This window comes from Centruroides sculpturatus, unplaced genomic scaffold (genome assembly GCF_000671375.1).
Source record: "Centruroides sculpturatus isolate CEXI.00-Female unplaced genomic scaffold, Cexi_2.0 scaffold634, whole genome shotgun sequence".
In the NCBI taxonomy this organism is placed as follows: Eukaryota; Metazoa; Arthropoda; class Arachnida; order Scorpiones; family Buthidae; genus Centruroides; species Centruroides sculpturatus.
Window position 1 is genome coordinate 72,804 of NW_019384759.1, and position 25,634 is coordinate 98,437.

Genomic DNA, 25,634 nt, shown 5'->3' on the forward strand with positions numbered 1-25,634 from the left:
GTGTAAACGTGTACGTGTGACGTTCGGCGCCGCTTTCCCGTAAGCCTAAAAGTTTGACGATGGTGTTTGAAATGTCGAGCGTGATTCCACCGACTATCCAAACACCATTGTCAAACTTTTAGGCTTACGGGAAAGCGGCGCCGAACGTCACACGTACACGTTTACACGTTTAAAACGTGCGCCTCAATCTCTCTAATAATTCGGATCTACGTAGACACGTGACTTGTAGGGCCAACACTAAAACTTGAAAGGTAGAAAATTCTCAACTTCTAGGCTATCAAAGACATCAATTTTGTTCTCATAAAGTTAAATATATATATTTTTTCTTTATGTGAACTTGTGGTCTCTCGTATAATAAAGTTACGCTTGGATAATTTGTTTACTGATAATAAATATTCATGATATCAATGAATGATTAATTTATGTTCATAGAATGATACTACAAATAAAGTGTTCTATTATTCTCTTAAACAATTCGAATTAGCATAAATTAAAAATAAATGTCCCTCATTAGTGTTTATTATATAATTGTTACGTACTTAATTGTGTATTTTCACGTTATAAAATTTAATTAATATAAATTAAGGCAATATTTAAATCAATTTCTAAATTATAATAATATAAATAATAATTTTAATTTATATAATTATAATTTAAAATTGTTCTTATTACAAGTAATATATTTCCCCCTTACTTATTAGGGCTTGTTTTAAAATTAATTAACCTTAATGTAATTATATATATTATATAATGTACAGTACGTTATATCGAGATATTTTTTACTCTTTCCTCCTTATAGGTCCTTTTTATCAAGCCCATTATAAATTGGGTCAGGCCAAAAATGGGGCGGCCCAATGATGAGGGATTGGACCCATCCGGAAAGGAACACCCCAAAAAATTTTCTCGGGATTTTCGATCCGTCCGGATTCGAATTCGAGTCCTTCACAGAAATAGGCTGACATCTTACAGCTGTCGTTATATCGAGGTTTGACCGTATGTGTGTCTGTGTATATATTGACAACTTCAATATAACGCTTTCCTAAATACTTCCAGTTTCGTAAACAGTCTTCGTATTGAATTCTTATGAATGGATCTTGCACATAAATATTGTAAAAATTTATAAATAATTTAAAATAATTTAAAATGTAAAAGATCACGAAAAGAACCCAAACTTTATAAAGGGTGGCCTAAAAGTCAGTTAACCGTTATAACGACTGAATTAATTTACTTTTTTAATCGTGTTTTTACTTACTTAATCCACTCAACTTGCGATTCATATTCGCAAGTGTACCTAGAACACAAAACATGGTTAACTGACTTATAGACCACCCGTATATCAATTGGTCTAATTTTGTTAATAAAACAATTGAAAGATTAAATTTCTAAATAAAATTAATTAATTAATGATACAATATTAATTATACAGTCGAACCTCCAATAACGGACACCTCTAAACAGCGGCCATTTACTAAGAACATTAAAAAAAAAAAAAAAAAGTGCATATAGAATAAAGGTTTGACTGTATATTTTTAAGTAATGGTTTAATTATCTATGACTCATAAAATTTCGAAAGAAATGTTTCAATTTATTTATAATGTTTTTTAATTAGGTTTAAATTGATTTTTTTTAAATTTAATTTTCAATGAAAACGGGATTTTAAAAGATGTTTGGTAATTTATAATTGGTTAGAAGACCAAAAATAAAATCTTTTCATTGTAAATAAACTAAAGGGAAAATTCTTAAACAGAAAAACAAAAATTATTTTAAAAAGTATAAAAAATATTTCCCACGGTTTTTAATTATAACTAAACCTTAAACCAGCAAACAACGGCCGCTGACGGAAACACAAAAGAATGGTCGCTCTTCGGAGATTATTTCCTATACATTTTTAATTTAAAAAACGGCCGCTGTTCAGTGGCCGTTGTTGGAGGTTCTAAATGAGTTTTAGGTACTTTAATTACTTTATACAGTAATTAATATGAATTATATTCGAACCTGCAATAACGGTCAGGCGTAACGTGGCGGCCATTTTTTCAGGAACGTTTTTTTTCAAATGCATACCTTCAAACAATGGAGAATTTTTTACGTTCCCGTCGGTGTCCGTCGTTCAGAGGTTTGAATGTATAAATTTTGCAATTAATTCTTTAATTACTTAGTAATTGTAGTGAAATTTTAATATATAAATTTATTAAGTGAAGTTATTAAAAAAAATAGTGAATTACTTAATTTTCTTCTCATTAAAAAAATGTAATGGATATTAAAAAGGTCATAGGATATAATTATTTTTAATGATACATCAGCGTGTGTTATGACACATTGTTATTGTTTGATAATAATTTTAACGTTATCAAAAAATGACTTTATCAATTTTAAGCTTACATATTAGACTGTAGGCTACCTTTTTTTTTAGCATTTGAATGACACTGTTTTTTTTCTGTATTTTACGGGAAAATTGTTAAGAAATGAACGTAAATAAACCGTTTCTTTAAAATTATTTAATAATTACCTGAATAAATAAATAATTTATAATTAATTTTAGCTTATTTTTAACTCCTGAAGTATAGAAATTGATACTGTAATTAGTTTTGGTTTCATTACCTCTTATCTTATCGCAGGGTTATCATCGATTAAACAATACCAAAGATTTAATTGTTTTATTCTTTTTTAAATTGAATTTAAAAAAGCTTAAATCATTTTTTATTTAATATTTAATAAGAAGATTCCATTCGTGAGTATAAATTGGCTCTGTATCGAGAATTGACTGTATATATCTATGATCAGTCCCATTTAGACGGATATCAACAGAGTTATATAATACTGCCCCAGATAGAGAAACTCCAAAATTCTGATTTTTTAATAAAAAACCATGATAAAAATTAAAGTTTATTTCATACATGAATGGAAATTTGTCTTTTTTATTTTAAATTTATATTTTTATGGTTTTTGGAGGGTTATACTCTTTTTTATGACTGACCCAGGTCTTATGAGCGGAAAGGGCCCCCACCAACAAGGAGGTCCAAACCAATCTTTTATAAGAAAATATTTTCTCGAAGAAAAGTGTCCGGAGTCAACAGTGTACACAGAAACCTCTAATTCAAATTCGTCTGGGCCCCCCGAGGCTATAACGCGCCACTGCCCAGGTCTTGTCTTACCTCTTTCATGCCCTGTGGCAATGATAATATTTTAATTTGAAATTTAATAATTTTCTAGAACTTTAAGAAAAAGTATTTTTATTTGATTTTATTTTAAATTTTTAGTTAGGAGTATGTGTACCTCTTTTATCTCCTCCGGAGATGACTATGAGAAAGGAGAATGCTTTATATATTTACGTTGCAGTATCTACGGAAATTTATGAAACAATTTGGACTCGAACCCGGGTCCTTAAAGTTTACAATGGTGCCTTAATCGCCCCTAGGAGATAAAGGCACCAGCTTAAACTCTGGACCCTCCAGTTGTCCCAGCCTAAACACTGGGCTCTCCAGTGATCCAGTAAGGCTCTCCATAGCTTACACGCTTACGTATAAGAGCTGTACAGTACATCTCTAAGAGGCGGCCATTTTTTCAGGAATGTTCCTTTTCGTAATGCATTCAAAATAACTTCCAGAAATGCCGTTGTTCGAAAGTTTGACTGTATTATGAAATACACGGCGAAAGGCATCCGAGTTGCATTTCCTGCCATCGTTGGAAAGATTTCTAAAAACTCAGTAAAATTCACTTTAAGGAAATAAACGAATTTCATTGTAAGGAAATTTTATAAAATATCAAAGAGCAGAAATCAAAAGAGCATTAAGGATAAATTAATTTTATCCTTAATGCATTGAAAAAATATATATACAATCTATTTTTTAAGGAAAACATTTAAATAAAAAATAATCTGTAATTTAATTATTTTATTTTGTATATCTTAAATGTCCTTTCACTATAAAAAATCATAGGAAATATTTCATAGAAGTTTATAAAAATATTAAAAAATTGATTCATATAAAAAGAAATGATGCAAAATTCAAGCAAATGATCCTGTTTTTATACACATTAGAGTAGTTATTAAATAACAGATGGCAGCACCTTTACGTGATGTTTATTTTTATTTCTCATAAATATTTCATTATCACTGTTTACAATTCTAAATATACATATTTCTCTGTCAAAATTCTTCGATAAATATAATTAAAAAGTTAGATAATTTTTCAGACAATTTTATCTATGAAATGTCCAGTACGTTTTAACAGTACAGTACTTAATAATCAGACATTTGAATGTGTTTGCTGCTATATCAAGTAAACATGTGATATGTAGACGGAACGATAGATTTCCGAAGAGGGATGAAAATCCATATACGTGACTGTTGAGGCCCCGTATTGGACAATGTAAATGTTTATTACTGAATAAAAAAAGAGTTTATATCTAATAAACATTTACATTGTCTAATACGGAGCCTCAACAGTCACGTATATGGATTTTCATCCCTCTTCGAAAACTATAAAATTACAATTTATCAACAGAAAATCTTATTTATAACACTTCTATATCTTATTTTTTGGAAACATTTTGAGTTTTCTGTGCAGTAGCGTAACTATTGAGGGCCTGAATTAGAACGTGCGAACTGCATTTACCCCAGTACCACTGTGGTTGTAGAAGCTATGGATGAAGACTCTTAGATATTATACTCGTATATATATTGTACTGTGCATGTGTTTAAATGCAGATCGCTCATTTATTGCCTTACGCCATCAATCCAATTCACCTGGCTTCTCTAGTTACCCTACTGTGTCTGGTTTTAATTCTATTGATTGTTCTGTAAAGGTCTGAACCAGTAAAAAAGAAAAACATGGATTAACTAAAGATGTTTATTTTGTAATATGGTATTGTAATCTCTTTTGTTGAGGGGAGTATGAATACATCAAATTTCTCCATTATTGCTTATGTTGTATACAACATATCCTTCAATGGAGAAGGTAAACTTATACCAGGAAGCATTATTACGACTCTGCATACGTTCGGAAACAAAGTTTACATTAGTATCTTTATCATTTATAAAACAAAAAGTGTATTTTTCTGCTATAAATTATTATTAGCTGAAAAAATGAATTTGTGTTAAGAACACACACGAAAAAGTTACAGAAATAATTAGTAGAAATTTTTATTTTAAGGTATATCATTTCTAAAGAAGATATCCGAAGTAACTCTATGCTCTTTAAGCAAAACAGAATTACTTTAGATAAGAGAATTATTTTCTACCTCCATAGAGGTAGAAATTACTATGTGCCCCTAAATTTTCTTCGGACCAAAATTCCTAGCTTTCTCTCTTGACGATCATTTCATTATGCCATGTTGTCACCTTTAAATTTATTTATATGAATTTCTCTAATGAATAATGTATGTTATTTAAAGAAACTCATGAATGATCTAATAAAAGTTGCAGATTAATTGTTTAATATCTGTAAACCAAATCTAAACCGTTTGTGTGAAAGACAATTACGCATGAAGAATTAAACGAAACATCGATACTACAGAAACGAAGCATTATATGGAATTATTATTTAAAGGATATTCGTAGAATTTCTCATTAATTTTCAAAGAAACTTCAATTTCCAATATCAGTTATTTTTAAAATATGTTGCTAATGTTTATAACTTTTCTTACATTTATTAACACAATATTATTTATTAAATAGAACATTAAGTTAATACATTTAATCAAGATTAAATGAGGCTCACCAATGGCCGAGTGGATTAAAACACTGAACTCATAGTTGGTTATGGGTTCGCGCATCACCAACGCACGTGGAGTATGTCTGTTTACGTGAAGTTTTCTGGCCTTCCTTCACGTGTCTAGCACCTAAACAGGGGCCAGTCTCTAATAAAAAGTCTTCCCAGAAGGCATTTCCTTCGGCAGATGGCTCACGTGTTGCGTTCAGTTATTCCATCAGTCTAAATCCAAGGTTAAACGAGAAATTTCTTTATAACCATGCGAAATACCTCTAAAGAATTAGGATAAATTATCGATCAATAAACAATAATAATTTTTATGCATTATGCATTACATTGTATATCCTGTGTGTGTGTTTTAACAAAGATTTGCAATCGAACTGCAAATCTTTGTTAAAACACGGTCAAGCAAGGTCGATGCTAATGATAAAGCCTCAAATTCTAATCATTAAGTCGTGGCATAGCGTGTGAAAATGCTCTTCATTAATTAATTGATACAGGCTTAAAATATAAATACATAAATAAAATTAAAATTTCCTTAATTAATTTCACATTTAATTACAATATTCTATAGAATCAAATAAGTAAAGTAGCATAATGAAGGATATGTAAAGCCTGAGACAAGAGCGGTTTATAAATCGNATATTAATAAATAATTAGAATTTCATCATCCTGCGATACGCATAAATGAGAATCATCAGTTTTGTTAACCTGAAAATGTGCACAAGCTTATCACTGGGTCATCAACCTGCAACACTGTTTTCGTGTTGATTAAGTATTCTTACTGAGTTGTTTGATTTAAGAGTTCCTTGATAATGAAAACGAATACAAACATTTTTCCTTAATGAATCCAATTCATTTGATTTTATTTACTTATTTATTTTTTTAATTGTAATTAGAATCTGCTTCGTTCTAAGCCATTAATTGTATTTTTCCATCTAATAAATTAGATAATAAATAGAGTTTTTGGCTCTTAAATGTTATAAATGTAATAGACTTAACAAGAATGGTGTTGATAATTATTTATTTATAGTGTAAATAAATTAATTAATTATTTAAAAAAATCCAGTTTTTTTTTCGATCTTATATAGCTTTAAAGCCCATATTTTATGTAATTCTTATTGAAAATTTGGAGAAATTATTAAATGTTTTTGTCTCGTTTCTTTAGAAAAAACTAGAGTAGGATTGAAATTTGTTGTGGTCCTTATATACAAGGAGGCCTTTTCCTCCACTAATTAATAATAAATGTAAAAATGGAGGCCCTGTATCAAGTGGTACGAGGTCTTAAGCTGTAAATCGGTCCTGTCTATATGAGCCTATATATAATTTCAACGTTTATTAATATTACAATTACAATTGATATTGATTACGTGGTTTTTGATATTTAGAACTGAGAAAAACAATAAACAAAATACATTTTGGTAATAAATTTTTATTTAGAAATCTATTGAAAACGTTAAAATAAAAGTTAACATGTTTTAATATGAAACAAAATGTCTTCTTTATTGCTGTAAAGATCGTTATCTGTAAAAGAATATAAAGGTTTATTATTAATAATAAAATTTCTTGCATTTATTTAAAATAGTAAATGTAATAAATGTACATAATCACAATTTGTTCTTTGTAAATTCGTCTTAAAGAAGTTAATTCATATATAAATTTAATTAAAGAATCTAAATTAAATGCTATGAAATTAAGAATCAAAATTATTTTGGCATGAATTTACATAAAAACTTACGTTTAACCTCTACCGAATCCTCCTCGTCCGCCGAATCCTCCTCTTCCACCGAATCCTCCTCTTCCACCTCTTCCACCTCCGAATCCTCTTCCACCTCCGATTCCTCTTCCACCTCCAAATCCACCTCCAAATCCACCTCTTCGGCCACCTTGAGCCTCAGCCGTTGGCAAAATTGCCGAGCATAATATAACACAGCACAAGAAAGCGATCAACAGGGTGCTTTTCATTATAAATTTTATCTAGAAACATAAGAGAAAATTAATAATTAGCGAACAGAAGTATTATAAACCTAAAAGGCCATAGTTTTGAAGTGTTAACTGAGTAAAGACCTATTATAAGTGCTTACCTCACACCACAGCTATAACACAAGACGAATGAGTGACAATTACTCGATACCTTTCACTCGCCTTTATATATACATCGATCTAATTGATTTCGTTTGATAAAATTCAAGGACAAACAACAAATTATTCCCGGTAGAATGGAAAAGTCCGGTTTCTTTGAATGATGTGTAAGGTGTCACATGTTCATTTTTTTTTTTATCTTCAAGCATGACTTGAGTTTCAAAGTGTCGACACGTGTTTCGATTTTGACATCTGTCACTAAGCATTTCGGAGAATAATGCTTAGATCTATGAAATTAAAAAGAAAAAATAACCAAAGATTTCAATTTATGTAAATAATACGAAGACGAAAATTGAGATTTCTTTTGTCGTCTTCCTATTTATTTATTCAAGAGAGCATTGTAAACAATCTCTGCCACAACCTTGAACACTTTGCCTGTAGGAAAACGACGTTCTTATTTTCTTTTACAGCAGAGAAATTATTTTAAAAAGTGAAAAATTTCACGAGAAATTTGCTGAGAATTTCATTAAAGAAATTCTATAAGGTTATTTCGATTATTTATTAATAAAGGCCACCTCTCAACAACGACCACTCTTTCAGGCTTTTTTGAAATGCCTCCAAAATTATCTCCAAGCTACGGCTATTTTTTTAATGTTTACGTCAGTGTCCGTTGTTTAGAGGTAAAACTCTGAATAACAGACTACTTAAATTTGAAAGTATAGAACTAAACGGACTATTATATAGCTTGGTATAGAAGGCCTATTCTCTATACACTTCTAAATCAAATGTTTTATAGTTCTCTCTATGCCCTGCAAAAATTAGGCTATAAGCTACCCCAGTAGCTTAACTATAACCGGTAATAGGGGCCATGGTTAAAACGAGCAAACCTACATTCACCCCTGTACCATTGTGAATTTAGCCACTAGCGCTGTGGATGAAGAAAAAACTTTTAGATATTGTATATGAATATGCATAAGTGCGTTTATCACATTCAAATTGTTTTCTTGTATTTAATTTATTTATTTACAAAGGCAAGGGCCTCCTGGGCTCCTCACTGGTTAAGCTACAAGGTGACCTGGACATCTGATTTCATCCAGTTTACGATAATTTAATACATTATTATATAATTAACGAAGGCCCTAAACATTGGCGATTTCAGAGTTTAGGACCTTTTTTTCCTGGATTTGTTAATTTGAGTTTGGCCTAAAATAACCTTATTACTTTACTCCCGGGCATAATATAAAAACATAGAAATTAAATTAATTAAAGTTAAATACAAATTAACTTTTATTTATGACTTTATATAAGTATATTAAAGTAGCACATTGACAGAATATACAATAAAAAAATTAATAATGCGGTTATAAAATACTAAACAAGTTTATTATGACGGTAATTTATGAATTAAAATAAGTGTAATAATTTTATTATTATTTTTTTATTTATAGTTATAAAGGCAAATTATCGAATAACGCCAAGAGCAAGGTTAACTTCTTACAGTTTTATATGCAAAACAATAGAAAATACTCAGAAAGCGAAGAAATATTGCATTATATAAATAAACGGGAAAGTCCCCCGCTAAAATTACTGGAGTTGAAGAGAATTTTTTTTCTAGTTTTCCCGAAAATGATTAATGGTAAACGGATATTTTAATTTAATTTAATTTTTGTTTTATCGCTTTGATAATTATTTGTTAAAAGTTGAAGATAAATAAATTTTAACTTGAACTTTTATCAATTTTCAGCATGGAATTTCTCGTACGAGTTGCGATTTTATCTCTTTTAATGATTTTATAAGTTCATTATTTTTTGAATTAAATGGCACTCTTTAGTTAATTATAATTAATCAAGTAATAAAGCTTATAGCAATATATAAGATACTGTCTATATAACTCTGATTTATACAGATGCAGTTTCGTAGGGCCCACATTTCCAGAATAGAGAGGTTGAGGCGCACGTTTTAAACGTGTAAACGTGTACGTGTGACGTTCGGCGCAGCTTTCCCGTAAGCCTAAAAGTTTGACGATGGTGTTTGAAATGTCGAGCGTGATTCCACCGACTATCCAAACACCATTGTCAAACTTTTAGGCTTACGGGAANTTTTATTTTTTTAAACAATAAAATTTGACAGAAAATAAAGATTTTTTTTCACAATGTGAGATTGTATCAAATGTTTTTAAGGCCCATGTAAATGTGAGGCCCGGACCAAATAGTTCTGCTAGACCTCGGATAGATAGGACTTGATTCAGATAACAGATTAAATTAGTATTCTGCTATTGTACAGTACAGTATAATAATACCACTTACATAAACGATGTATTTAAGTGGTTAATATTATATTATAAAGTGGTTTGTATGTGGTATGTGGTAACCCTCTATCAGAACTACTTGATTTGTGGTAAATGGTTTACAGTAAATATATAATAATATTAACAGAGGATAAATCCGAGTGTGCAAGTGGTCTGTCAAACCAACTAACATTCAATCGGAAAAAAAAAACTATATAGGCGTATTTTTCATGAGAAATTTAGCAATTAATCAATCAATTATCGATTATTCCGTAAAGGACAGACTTTTTCTAGTAGTCTAACTAGTTATAGTATTCGGCAAGAATCCAATGTTCTGTTTTCAATCAGGGTCAAATATGGCGAGTGGCTTGCGAACTAGGATCTAGCCTTATATTCTGGTTGTTCTTGGAAAAAGACAATGAAAATATAAAATATTAGCTTCTTTTTAAAATAAAATAATTTATAATACGGTTTCTCTCTTTATATTAGATACGAATTGTACTGGATCTCTTACATGTCTGTGATTGCCTAATTAAAATTACGGGCAGGTAAGACCCGTAATATTGTAGGTCAATATAAATGAAGAATATAGAATGAATCCGGATCCAAATTTCCAGTTGATAATTCATTAAGATCCGAACCCGGATCCTTCGCCGAAATTAGGATGATATCCGTCATTAGGCACGTGAAGAAAATACGGAAAACTTCACGTGATCAGTCCGTTAATTTAAATAGGCGCAAACCAGAGACACGGTTTAGTGATTTAATATCCAAATTAGGCATTATTCAGGTTTAATTTTGCTGATTTAGGATGGATTAGACTTTTGCAATAACTTGTATCAATAAATTTTTATTTGATAATGTCAATAACAATTAAAAAATTAAACACGGTCGATATCATTGCGAGCTTAAACAGTTATTTATTATTGTTATTTTTCTTTCAGAGCATAAACAGGTCACCCGAAAGTTTCGCTTCGAATAAAATCGAATCCAGACTCTACTGGATTGGTGAGATAAGGCAAAGTAACACGTGCGCATCTGTTAAGTAGTAATATCTTCTCGGAAGACTTTTATAGGAAATTAGCTCGTATTTAGATGTTAGATACCTGAAGAAAACCGGGAAAAACTCCGCGCGGCCTACAGGTGGTGAGGTGTGAACCCGCGACCAACTACCACAGTGATAAGTGGTTTTATCCACTAGATCATTGGTATAACTCGGACTATATTGCACTTTCATCTACCGATCGGCAATGTAAACTAATTTATGGTATAAAATATAAAACCAATAAAATAAATTTTAAAATATATTTATGTACTGTACTTTATGGCTGAAGCTTATATTCGTAACTGGCTCGAGCCCCTTATTTCTCATCACTTAGCCTCTAAATTCTATAATATACGATTTTAAAATATGCTTTTTTAGCATAATGTAGACATTAAACTTGCATTACTTAAAGGCTTATATTCTTATAAACTTATACAGAATATACAGACTTTTAAAAAAACCTTCATTTTATATATTAATATATTTATTTACAGTTACTCACACAAAAAAAATGTTTAAATTACAAAAAANTACATAAATAAAATTAAAATTTCCTTAATTAATTTCACATTTAATTACAATATTCTATAGAATCAAATAAGTAAAGTAGCATAATGAAGGATATGTAAAGCCTGAGACAAGAGCGGTTTATAAATCCTTATTGCGCCCAAAAACTATAAAAATAAAATATAAATAAACTCAATAAAACTTGATTTTTCAATATTTATCATATTTATTTACATAAAAAGTTCGAATTTTGGGGTTGTGGTATGTTCAAAAAAACTGATTGAAGATTTTGCTGACCCCACTCAATCTGAATCTGATGACTAATTTCATAATTTCATCGACATCATCCATTAAAATTTCTCATTACACTATACTCATCATGTACAACACATAATGCTGATGTAATTATGTACTGTAACATCTTATTAAATGCAAGTTATTAATAACCTTTCAATTAGAAAAAAAACGAAATAATAAATAACATTTTTATATTTTTAAAGATAGAAATTAATTAAAGTGTTATTTATGTCATAGCTTATAATTACAGTACATAAGAAACCGAACCCGAACTATAATACTAAATCAAACAATCGAGCCTGATGTATTAACGGGCTACATTTTGGCTAATTACATACTCAAATACTATGTAATTTGGATTAAATATAGGCGATAAAGTCGCCATCTTGTATTAAATTTAACAATAAGAATTAAATTAAATAATTTAAAATATTATGCAACCACACGTTATTATAAAATAAGCTGGAGTTGCGAGTTCGATTTCCGTTCCGGATTGATATTTTCTTCTAGAATATTCTAAATTAATAAATTTAATTCAAATTATTAAATTAAAAACAAGATGGCGACTTAATCGCCTATCTTCAACCAAATTACCTAACATTTGTCTACATAATTAGCCAAAATGTAGCCCTATAATAAATACGCTTAATTGTTATGTTTGATTAAGTTACAGCTTATATTAATTCTAGATTTTACGTAATTAAGAATAATTTTTAAGTTTTATATTCAATTACATACATAATTATTCATATTCAATTTTAAATTTTAATTAATTAATTAATGATATAAATATCTAAACGGCTGTTTCTTTAACAGATTTAATTTATATATTAACCTATAAATGCTTTAAGTTTCAATAATGATCGATCAAGTTTGATCGAATTAATTAAAATAAATCTTTCAAGGTCATGACCTTAAGTTATTTTCGTTTGCACGCGAAAGTTTAATTTGGTTTGATCACGTCTTCGTTTTCAGGCTTGACTTGATTATTAATGAAGCAAAGAGCAATTGAATTGAGACGTCTAATTGATGTTTCTAAGAATACAAAAAATAATTTAAATGATTAACTAGTGAAAAGGTCATGTTTACGACCTTAAACAACAAATAGGAAAAGACTTTGCAAGGTCTTCTCATCGTCTTATTCATCATAATTCTGGCTATCATAATACAGTAATTAAGATGTTACTGTATAATTTTTGTAAATATACTGATAAATTTTGCATTTAAACCCTCTAAAAATATAATTATGTAGACTTATTCTGTCACAATTGTTATATATTGTATATAAATTTTCATAAAATCATACATTATTTGCATAATGACGATGTAACTCAGGACTATCTTATAAATAGTCTTGAACTTCAACTGTATATGAATGTTTTTAAGTGCTTTTATTTTATTAAAAAGTAATGTACATTACTAGGTATTCCATAAATCACACATCATAGCAGAATAGCTGTTAAGATAATATGTTTGATGTGAGCAACGTTCCACTTCACACGGGTGATTCAATCTTAATTGAAATACATCTTGCAAAGAGTTATACTTCAATCATTCAGTAAGAATTTCAACCATTCAAAGATCCATTCCAATCATTAAAAGATCCATTTTCAAAGAGCATTATAGTTTTATGAAATTCAAGCATTTCACAAAACTTGCAAAGAGCCTTCAGATCATCTGCTCTTATCGGCTCTGATTATAAAATTCTGGACAGTTTGACCATTACATAAAATCTTTATATAGTTTTGTATATCAAAAGTGTATTCGATATTGATACAGTAAATTTAGAAACAATAATGGCAGAAATGAGGAAAATAAAATTGTGATTGCTATCAAAGTAAATGGTATATTGTAATATATGAATAAGATTACATCAGATAGTTTATTCGTATAGCATGCACGAAGTTAATTTCGAATGATGAGAATAGAAAACAACAATTACTTAGAAAATCTAAGAAAAACTTCACGGAAATCCCTTTTTACGTTGAAGACAGATTTGAAGAAATTGGTTTTATCCAATCGATAAACTCTTCTTGAAAATCGTTTTGCATGAATAATTTTATAATTATTTGTTTAAAATATTAAAATGAATTTTTATAATCATATATTTGTACAGTCAAGCTCAAATATAGGGTTTAATAGGGTCATTTTCCTTGGCACTGTTAAAGCCTTTACTTAAGAGAAACTGGTAAAATTTATTTTTACGTGTAAAAGCATGACATGAAAGTAATATAAATTAAATTTTTGTTTGCTAAGTAGGGAAAATCTTGTTTTATTTGTTTTTATTTATGTATTTTTATGCATTTTTGTAGAGGGATGAGGTTACACATTTGTGAACAGTCGGACTTTCATCTCATCTCAGTCCTTGAATATCAGTTGTGAAACATTCAAAACAATTGGAATAAATGTTTCTGATATGACATGGCTACAGTGATTATTTTGGATGCTCCCTCGCAACATGTTAGTGATCTGCCAAGGGGGATGCCTCCCTGGTGGACTTTCTAGAGAAACTGGACCTTACACGCGAAGAAAATCCGGAAAACTTCACGTGGCCAGCCTATTAATGACATGCAAACTCACGATCAAGTACTAGTCTTGTATTAAATGATTTGATTTACTCATCCCATTTGTGGGGGTCATTTACAGTAGTAAAAAGTTGAATGTAAGTTTGTACATTCTAATAAGGGCCCTCTAACAGCAGTTCTAGTTACGCTACACGATTCAATCCTAAGATGCATTAGTATCCATAGAAAGAACAATAGAAGAATTATTAATGTATAGTGTACAGTATACAACAATATCCATATACGTCTAATTATCATCCCTCTTATCCACGTGTAAAATAATCGACTTATAAAATCACGACAATACAATTTGCTTTATCTCACTATCTTGGTATACTTTGTTATTATCTTATTTTTCTTCATAATATTTCTCATAGCAAAAGCGTAATACATATTTTAAAAATGGTTTTATATAAAATTTAACTTAACATTAAAGGATTTTTAATATTATTTTTTTAAAAATATTTATTAAAACATCTGAATAGCGAAATGAAATATTAATTAAAAATAATCATTATGTTTATCTTTAAATACACAAATGTATAACTTTAATAATTTAATATTAAAATATATTGTAAGCCTGTATAAATATAAGGTTTTACAATATTAATATCAGCAGAATACGTATAAAAATAAAATACTTTGTTCTTCCACTGACTTAACCTAATGAGAATTATGAAGATTTCTCCATAATTATACTATAAATTCGGCCAGTAATATGTTAATTGTAAAAAAATAAAGTGCATTTTATCTTTATTAAGAGATATGATACATACAGATGTACAAAATAAGGTCATATGGAATGATAATTTATGATAATCAGGAATAAACAAAGATCAACGCACTGTAAATAGAATAACAATAGAAAATAACTGTATTTGACGGCATATAAGATGCACCCCATTTTCAGAAAGTATTTTTCAGGGAAAAGTCTTATATGCAGGTAAATACGATATATATTTTTTTTTAAATAATTAATTGGATTATTTAAAAATATTTTGACTAAAATTTTCTTAATCCTACATCTGATTAAAACAAAATTTAGGGTGAAATTTATCGCTGCTGTCCCCTTAATGTACAGTACATATTACGCAAGTTTTTAGCTAATTTCGGTTATAAATGGAATCCTAAAATGTTCTTCACAATCTTTCAATTAGATAAAGTGACCACTCATGGTGCTCACTTTACCTGATCGCGCGTTACTTGCTATTCTTGTATTACACCGTGCCAATTCCACATTTGTAATTAAAATACAATTTTCCAGTTTTCTTTTTTAACTTTCAAAATTAGCGAGAGCGAGAGACAACTTGCATACATAACGGATGGAGTTTACGCAGCGAGAAGAACAGTTCGAACTCCGGATGGAAAATCTCTCGAATTTAGCGTTCGAATTCTGGAACGTTCGAAGTTAGAATCATTCCAAATACAAGATACCACTGTATTAGATTGTTTTTTCATTTTTTCGTTAAAGATTTGAGGACTAATAACGATGATTAGTCTCTAAATCTTTATATAAACAGAAATAAAATATAAATACTGCATATAAATAAATCTGAATAAAAAAAATTGATTAAAAATTATTTAATTATTTTCATTAGAACAAATTGTTAAACTTTTTTTTCTAAATTAACATCAATAACTTTTTCTAAATTTATTTAAAAATTGTTAAAAACGTACTTCAAGTTATTAAATCATAAATCTGAATTGCCGAAATTTTAGGCCTTTTTGCGCTAATTTTTCATTAATTCAATTATAGAATTTGGCTTGATGATATATACTTATGCCGCCATCTTGTGACAATATTAATAATTAGAAATTAATTTTAAAAATCTATTCATATATAGTAGGCGGTGGCGCCATCACTTGAGTATAAAAACAATTAATTTTATAATTGCTTGCTATTAAAAGACCTTTAAAAATCTCGAAAAATTTTATAAAATCTTTTAAAAAAGACCTTAAAAAATTTTAAAAGTCCGTAAAAAATCCAGCAACTAGTTGCATAACGTTCCCGGCAATAAAGTGTAAATTGTGCGTGGCGCCATCTTACAAGAGAAAGGCAATTTATACAGAAAAAGGGCCAAATATTCCTGTACATAGGGACTTTTTTCTTTATATGAAATAATAATAAATGGAAGAGTCTTATTTATACCCTGCATTTATTTAAGAAAAATATTTTAAAAATTTTATTAATAGAATAATATTTAAATTTAAAATATATGTGCAATTATTGTTTTCAGATCTTCAGTGTTTAAGGGAAACAATTGAAATTTATATCAGTGAAAACAATGAAAAATACTTAGAAAAATCTATCAACAATATTATATAAATAGGGAAATTCCCGAATAAAGTGAGTAATATTAACTGAGATAATTCTACAAATGAATGAAATTTATTTCCAGAAAAAGTCTTCTTGATATGACTAACAGAACGGAAGCTTGTTGCGTGTATAATTTGATAATTATTTTTTAAAAATTGTAGGGAATTTTTTTTCTCCGAAAGTCAAGTTTCTCAATTATGTTGTAAAACAAGTTTCCACATGATTCATTTCTATTAATGAAATTTATATGCATTTTTATGACAAGATAATAATAATTAGCTTAAGAAAGAAAAGTAAACAAGTATTGCATTTCCAGTCGAAATAATAGATTATTCTGCTGTTTAAATTATAATATTTCCTCCCTTCTAACAATGTAATTTATTAAAAATAGAAATTAATATGTTACGGGGAAAAGTATTTTTAGTAAAGTGATCCGCCCTAAAGTGCTAGGACTCTTTTCGGAAGCTCTATGAAGGCTGTATTTACACAAAATAAACAAGGTGCAGCTTAGGGCCTTACATATATTATCCATTATCATTTGGTGGAAGGGATGAGCCGATTATATTATAGTTTAGGACCACAAATGTAAATCAGACTCTGGAGCTCAGCATTAAAACTTGTATTTTATTTTTTTAAACAATAAAATTTGACAGAAAATAAAGATTTTTTTTCACAATGTGAGATTGTATCAAATGTTTTTAAGGCCCATGTAAATGTGAGGCCCGGACCAAATAGTTCTGCTAGACCTCGGATAGATAGGACTTGATTCAGATAACAGATTAAATTAGTATTCTGCTATTGTACAGTACAGTATAATAATACCACTTACATAAACGATGTATTTAAGTGGTTAATATTATATTATAAAGTGGTTTGTATGTGGTATGTGGTAACCCTCTATCAGAACTACTTGATTTGTGGTAAATGGTTTACAGTAAATATATAATAATATTAACAGAGGATAAATCCGAGTGTGCAAGTGGTCTGTCAAACCAATTAACATTCAATCGGAAAAAAAAACTATATAGGCGTATTTTTCATGAGAAATTTAGCAATTAATCAATCAATTATCGATTATTCCGTAAAGGACAGACTTTTTCTAGTAGTCTAACTAGTTATAGTATTCGGCAAGAATCCAATGTTCTGTTTTCAATCAGGGTCAAATATGGCGAGTGGCTTGCGAACTAGGATCTAGCCTTATATTCTGGTTGTTCTTGGAAAAAGACAATGAAAATATAAAATATTAGCTTCTTTTTAAAATAAAATAATTTATAATACGGTTTCTCTCTTTATATTAGATACGAATTGTACTGGATCTCTTACATGTCTGTGATTGCCTAATTAAAATTACGGGCAGGTAAGACCCGTAATATTGTAGGTCAATATAAATGAAGAATATAGAATGAATCCGGATCCAAATTTCCAGTTGATAATTCATTAAGATCCGAACCCGGATCCTTCGCCGAAATTAGGATGATATCCGTCATTAGGCACGTGAAGAAAATACGGAAAACTTCACGTGATCAGTCCGTTAATTTAAATAGGCGCAAACCAGAGACACGGTTTAGTGATTTAATATCCAAATTAGGCATTATTCAGGTTTAATTTTGCTGATTTAGGATGGATTAGACTTTTGCAATAACTTGTATCAATAAATTTTTATTTGATAATGTCAATAACAATTAAAAAATTAAACACGGTCGATATCATTGCGAGCTTAAACAGTTATTTATTATTGTTATTTTTCTTTCAGAGCATAAACAGGTCACCCGAAAGTTTCGCTTCGAATAAAATCGAATCCAGACTCTACTGGATTGGTGAGATAAGGCAAAGTAACACGTGCGCATCTGTTAAGTAGCAATATCTTCTCGGAAGACTTTTATAGGAAATTAGCTCTTATTTAGATGTTAGATACCTGAAGAAAACCGGGAAAAACTCCGCGCGGCCTACAGGTGGTGAGGTGTGAACCCACGACCAACTACCACAGTGATAAGTGGTTTTATCCACTAGATCATTGGTATAACTCGGACTATATTGCACTTTCATCTACCGATCGGCAATGTAAACTAATTTATGGTATAAAATATAAAACCAATAAAATAAATTTTAAAATATATTTATGTACTGTACTTTATGGCTGAAGCTTATATTCGTAACTGGCTCGAGCCCCTTATTTCTCATCACTTAGCCTCTAAATTCTATAATATACGATTTTAAAATATGCTTTTTTAGCATAATGTAGACATTAAACTTGCATTACTTAAAGGCTTATATTCTTATAAACTTATACAGAATATACAGACTTTTAAAAAAACCTTCATTTTATATATTAATATATTTATTTACAGTTACTCACACAAAAAAAATGTTTAAATTACAAAAAATAACTTCAATTAATTGTTACGTAATAAGTATTTTAATAAATAACTATGATGCAACAATCAAAATTTATTTTTCATTATTACGTGATAACTGAAATTCGAGACTTTTATATTAAAAAAAAATTGATTTTGCCGCCATCTGTTATCTAAAATTGTAACCCGTTTAACAAAAATATTACTTTTATATAAATTAATTTAAAAAATTGTTTATTTTTTCGTAGATAAAAATTAAATTATATAAAAAAATTAATTTAATGTAAGTTGGTAATTTTAATATATAAAAATTTATAACGCTTTTTTTTATTTTTGCGATGTAATTAAACTTTTTTTAAAATATAAATAATATAAAATAATAAATAAATTCAAAGCCACACATGTTAAAATTTATGTACAAAATTTTATTGAGGTTTAAAAATAAAATTTATAATCGTTATTACATAAAAAGAGTTCCCTCGAAAATATCTGAAAAAAATTATATAAATATTGTTAATTTTTAATACAATAAAGCTTAAAATTTATTCATTTATTTACTAAATACAAAAATGTTGAATTACTTAAATTTAAAGACAAAAATATTTATAAAATATTTAAGAAAATAATTTTAAATAGCCTATCGAAACGGAGGATTTAGAGGAAAAAGCCTCTAAATCCTCCGTTTTGATACTTTTAAATATTGAAATTACATAAAATTTTAAAATATTTTAAAGAATAAATTTAATAAATTAATTAAAATTACCATTTTTTAAAGTCTGAAGTAGCCGCGAGATTATCCTCTATATCCTCTGCCATATCCTCCTCTGCCAAATCCTCCGTATCCTCCTCTGCCAAATCCTCCGTATCCTCCTCTGCCAAATCCGCCGTATCCTCCTCTGCCAAATCCTCCGTAGCCTCCTCTGCCAAATCCTCCGTATCCTCCTCTGCCAAACTGAGCTTCAGCTGTTGGAAGAAGAATGGTACCCAAAATGGCACAGCAAAGCAATACAGCCAAGATTGTTGCCTTCATGATTCTATGTATTCTACTGAAACAGGGAGATTTAAATTGTATAAAATCAAAGAAATTCAGTATTTTAGTTGGCTGTTAACAGCCACTCACCTGTTTGTTAACTCGCTGGCTATCGAAGAAATTAAGTGATGTGTAGAGCGAGTGAGAGTGGCTTTTATTGTATATTTGAGACCTTGAAGTTTGTGATGTAAACGATGTCTCAATACCTGGGAATTTTTTTTCTTTTTTTTTTCTAAATTTAATTAATCCAAAGATAAAGTTAAACCCTTTTGATCACTTAGTTGATTCAAGGTTAAGGGGTTCCCCCTATTTCTTTATACTATCGTCTAACGTGATGGATCTGGAAAACTTGTTTTTTTGGCAAGTTTTTTAAAGTGTATTTTAGAGATTTATGCTTTAAAATATATCGAAAATTCTTAAATAATTCGAAAAAATCAGCTTTAAATATTGAATTTAATTAATTTTAAATGTGTTTTACGCGCAGACATAGTCTAAAATCCATTAAATGTTTAACTATCTTCGCATGTTTTAGAGCGTTTTTAAGAATTTTTAGAGTTATAAGGAAGTAATTTACTTTAAATCGATCTTAAATGTCTCTTAAATGTATTATTATAGCTTTGATATAAGCTCCAAAGTTATAGCAAGGTGTTTACTGTTTACGTTTAATTTAATGAGAAATAAATAATTTGCAGCTAGTTTAATTATCATAAAACCGCATAAAAGCCCATTTCTCATTTAAAAACTATTAAGAAATAATTAACTAACCATTAAAACTAGTTAAAATGTCATTAAATATTTCACATGTTGTATCTTAAAACTCTTCCAGAATACATTAAATCCATAAACATTAAGTTTAATTTAATTTTTTAAACTTAAAAGCTATTTTTAATTCCGAAATAGCTTCTGAAACCTCTTCCAAATCTGCATGGAATTAAGAGAAAATTAACCATTTTTATAGCTTATTTAAAGCAAATTAATCACATAAATTGGAAAAAATTAAAAAGTAAATTATTTAAATAAATTATCCAGGAATATTCTATAAGATTTTAATACTCTAGCAACAGTTTAAGTTGTATTATTAAGCGTAGATGTGTCATTAACTGAGGCATACAATGAGAGAGGGGTACGTAGGTTTACAGTAAAATTTTACATGACAGAATATTTTTTTAATGTAAAATTTATCATTGACATGAGTTATTTACTGATTTTAATCTATTCTTTACCGGATTTTCCTGTTTAAAAATTCGGATAAATGTCGCAATGTCACCCGAGGGGCCACCTATTTAAGAGGGAATTACCAGTAGGGATAATGGGGAATAATTTAGAAAGTATGCAATAAAAGATTATCTGGGAAATTTGCAGTGTTGATTCATTACTCGAAACACTAGAAAGTACACCAATAACTGGTATATTGTATAATATATTCTAATTTTAACTCGTAGGTTTAATATGCACGATTTAAAACTGGGATGTAAATTCTAGTACAGAAGAAGACTTTTATATAACTTAAATTATTCGAGTCGAGTAATATTTACGCTTCCTTGAACATATGCTTCAAGGACAGGCCAAACTTTTTGGCAAGTGAAATATGCAAATGAGAAATTACTACACGAAACACTTTCCTAGAACTTAAAGTAGATTTTTAGGAAAATAGGAACAATGATCTCTTCGTTCTAATGCTTCTTCTAAATTTATAATATAAAATTTCCCTTGAGAGAGTAAGAGAGAGAGAGAGAGAGAGCGAATTATAGAAAATGGAAGAAAGGGGCCTTACGAATTTTATGTCAAGGACAACATGATTTTGCTATTAGACTTATCTTATGGATAGTGTTCGGCAGTGTTCTATAGAATATTTAGTAATAATAAGTTTAAAATAAGTTTTAATAGAGTTAAGTCGTGTTTGGGGTAGACAAAAGACAGTACAGATCCATTATTTTCTGGAATTCTTCTCAATTAATCTCTGAAAATGGCAGAGAAATGTGGGAATGAAGGCCTACTCCATGCTGTTTAAGCTATTGTTTATGCTAATTTAGTGAAGTTTAGTTTTCGTTAAAATATACTTTGTTTAGAAGTGAATATACTTTAGTACAACATTTAAATTTTATAAAACTTCAAAGAATAAGCCGTTGAAAAGTTTTATGTACAAATTCACAATGGATGAAAGCAGAAACTGTCAGTGATAAATTAAACTTTACTCCATTATTATGACAATTTTAGCTTCTGTCCTTGACCAATTCTGATCTTTATTCAACTCAGATAGACGTTGATTAGTTCTAGAATAAATTGTATTTATTTATTCATTAAATTGACAAATTCTTAATGGCATACTTAGTTCATTAGGCTCTGTATCTCGTTATAATAAAATCTTCTAAGCAAAATTGAAATTATATTTCGTTAATAAAAAGTATTTACTTTAATTTAAAATGCACGAAATTTAGAAATTTAAGAATTTTTAGTAGAAAATTGACATGTTTGGAGTTTAAGTAGCATTACTCGAAACTCGAAATAATTTTCAAATTAGAATTGCTTTGATTACACGGTTAGTTGCATTCATTTTCCATATATCCTTTCATTGAATTTCATCAAAAGGTTTCCTTAAATTCAGATGTCTGAAGTAGCCGCGAGATTATCCTCTATATCCTCTGCCATATCCTCCTCTGCCAAATCCTCCGTATCCTCCTCTGCCAAATCCTCCGTATCCTCCTCTGCCAAATCCGCCGTATCCTCCTCTGCCAAATCCTCCGTACCCTCCTCTGCCAAATCCGCCGTATCCTCCTCTGCCAAATCCTCCGTAGCCTCCTCTGCCAAATCCTCCGTATCCTCCTCTGCCAAACTGAGCTTCAGCTGTTGGAAGAAGAATGGTACCCAAAATGGCACAGCAAAGCAATACAGCCAAGATTGTTGCCTTCATGATTCTATGTATTCTACTGAAACAGGGAGATTTAAATTGTATAAAATGAAAGAAATTCAGTATTTTAGTTGGCTGTTAACAGCCACTCACCTGTTTGTTAACTCGCTGGCTATCGAAGAAATTAAGTGATGTGTAGAGCGAGTGAGAGTGGCTTTTATTGTATATTTGAGACCTTGAAGTTTGTGATGTAAACGATGTCTCAATATCTGGGAATTTTTTTTCTTTTTTTTTTCTAAATTTAATTAATCCAAAGATAAAGTTAAACCCTTTTGATCACTTAGTTGATTCAAGGTTAAGGGGTTCCCCCTATTTCTTTATACTATCGTCTAACGTGATGGATCTGGAAAACTTGTTTTTTTGGCAAGTTTTTTAAAGTGTATTTTAGAGATTTATGCTTTAAAATATATCGAAAATTCTTAAATAATTCGAAAAAATCAGCTTTAAATATTGAATTTAATTAATTTTAAATGTGTTTTACGCGCAGACATAGTCTAAAATCCATTAAATGTTTAACTATCTTCGCATGTTTTAGAGCGTTTTTAAGAATTTTTAGAGTTATAAGGAAGTAATTTACTTTAAATCGATCTTAAATGTCTCTTAAATGTATTATTATAGCTTTGATATAAGCTCCAAAGTTATAGCAAGGTGTTTACTGTTTACGTTTAATTTAATGAGAAATAAATAATTTGCAGCTAGTTTAATTATCATAAAACCGCATAAAAGCCCATTTCTCATTTAAAAACTATTAAGAAATAATTAACTAACCATTAAAACTAGTTAAAATGTCATTAAATATTTCGCATGTTATATCTTAAAACTCTTCCAGAATACATTAAATCCATAAACATTAAGTTTAATTTAATTTTTTAAACTTAAAAGCTATTTTTAAGTCCGAAATAGCTTCTGAAACCTCTTCCAAATCTGCATGGAATTAAGAGAAAATTAACCATTTTTATAGCTTATTTAAAGCAAATTAATCACATAAATTGGAAAAAATTAAAAAGTAAATTATTTAAATAAATTATCCAGGAATATTCTATAAGATTTTAATACTCTAGCAACAGTTTAAGTTGTATTATTAAGCGTAGATGTGTCATTAACTGAGGCATACAATGAGAGAGGGGTACGTAGGTTTACAGTAAAATTTTACATGACAGAATATTTTTTTAATGTAAAATTTATCATTGACATGAGTTATTTACTGATTTTAATCTATTCTTTACCGGATTTTCCTGTTTAAAAATTCGGATAAATGTCGCAATGTCACCCGAGGGGCCACCTATTTAAGAGGGAATTACCAGTAGGGATAATGGGGAATAATTTAGAAAGTATGCAATAAAAGATTATCTGGGAAATTTGCAGTGTTGATTCATTACTCGAAACACTAGAAAGTACACCAATAACTGGTATATTGTATAATATATTCTAATTTTAACTCGTAGGTTTAATATGCACGATTTAAAACTGGGATGTAAATTCTAGTACAGAAGAAGACTTTTATATAACTTAAATTATTCGAGTCGAGTAATATTTACGCTTCCTTGAACATATGCTTCAAGGACAGGCCAAACTTTTTGGCAAGTGAAATATGCAAATGAGAAATTACTACACGAAACACTTTCCTAGAACTTAAAGTAGATTTTTAGGAAAATAGGAACAATGATCTCTTCGTTCTAATGCTTCTTCTAAATTTATAATATAAAATTTCCCTTGAGAGAGTAAGAGAGAGAGAGAGAGAGAGAGAGCGAATTATAGAAAATGGAAGAAAGGGGCCTTACGAATTTTATGTCAAGGACAACATGATTTTGCTATTAGACTTATCTTATGGATAGTGTTCGGCAGTGTTCTATAGAATATTTAGTAATAATAAGTTTAAAATAAGTTTTAATAGAGTTAAGTCGTGTTTGGGGTAGACAAAAGACAGTACAGATCCATTATTTTCTGGAATTCTTCTCAATTAATCTCTGAAAATGGCAGAGAAATGTGGGAATGAAGGCCTACTCCATGCTGTTTAAGCTATTGTTTATGCTAATTTAGTGAAGTTTAGTTTTCGTTAAAATATACTTTGTTTAGAAGTGAATATACTTTAGTACAACATTTAAATTTTATAAAACTTCAAAGAATAAGCCGTTGAAAAGTTTTATGTACAAATTCACAATGGATGAAAGCAGAAACTGTCAGTGATAAATTAAACTTTACTCCATTATTATGACAATTTTAGCTTCTGTCCTTGACCAATTCTGATCTTTATTCAACTCAGATAGACGTTGATTAGTTCTAGAATAAATTGTATTTATTTATTCATTAAATTGACAAATTCTTAATGGCATACTTAGTTCATTAGGCTCTGTATCTCGTTATAATAAAATCTTCTAAGCAAAATTGAAATTATATTTCGTTAATAAAAAGTATTTACTTTAATTTAAAATGCACGAAATTTAGAAATTTAAGAATTTTTAGTAGAAAATTGACATGTTTGGAGTTTAAGTAGCATTACTCGAAACTCGAAATAATTTTCAAATTAGAATTGCT

The 25,634-nt window shown here is 29.2% G+C and overlaps 2 protein-coding genes and 2 long non-coding RNA genes across 4 annotated transcripts; 1 reads left to right on the plus strand and 3 right to left on the minus strand.

Annotated features, from left to right (window-relative positions):
- The first annotated feature begins 156 nt into the window (after positions 1–156).
- On the plus strand, positions 157–2,899 carry LOC111628766. The gene is made up of 2 exons (XR_002757220.1): positions 157–251; positions 800–2,899. It is a non-coding gene; the product is annotated as an uncharacterized LOC111628766 (long non-coding RNA).
- Positions 2,900–7,002: 4,103 nt separating this feature from the next.
- Positions 7,003–7,932, minus strand: LOC111628765. The gene is made up of 3 exons (XR_002757219.1): positions 7,793–7,932; positions 7,447–7,685; positions 7,003–7,232 (listed from the first exon to the last, which is right to left on the minus strand). It is a non-coding gene; the product is annotated as an uncharacterized LOC111628765 (long non-coding RNA).
- Positions 7,933–19,954: 12,022 nt separating this feature from the next.
- LOC111628751 (neuropeptide-like protein 29) lies at positions 19,955–20,191 on the minus strand. Its single transcript, XM_023372594.1, has one exon. The coding sequence runs from the start codon at positions 20,189–20,191 to the stop codon at positions 19,955–19,957; it is 237 nt and encodes a 78-aa protein (XP_023228362.1).
- Positions 20,192–22,817: 2,626 nt separating this feature from the next.
- LOC111628752 (neuropeptide-like protein 29) lies at positions 22,818–23,102 on the minus strand. Its single transcript, XM_023372595.1, has one exon. The coding sequence runs from the start codon at positions 23,100–23,102 to the stop codon at positions 22,818–22,820; it is 285 nt and encodes a 94-aa protein (XP_023228363.1).
- Between the last annotated feature and the right edge of the window lie 2,532 nt (positions 23,103–25,634).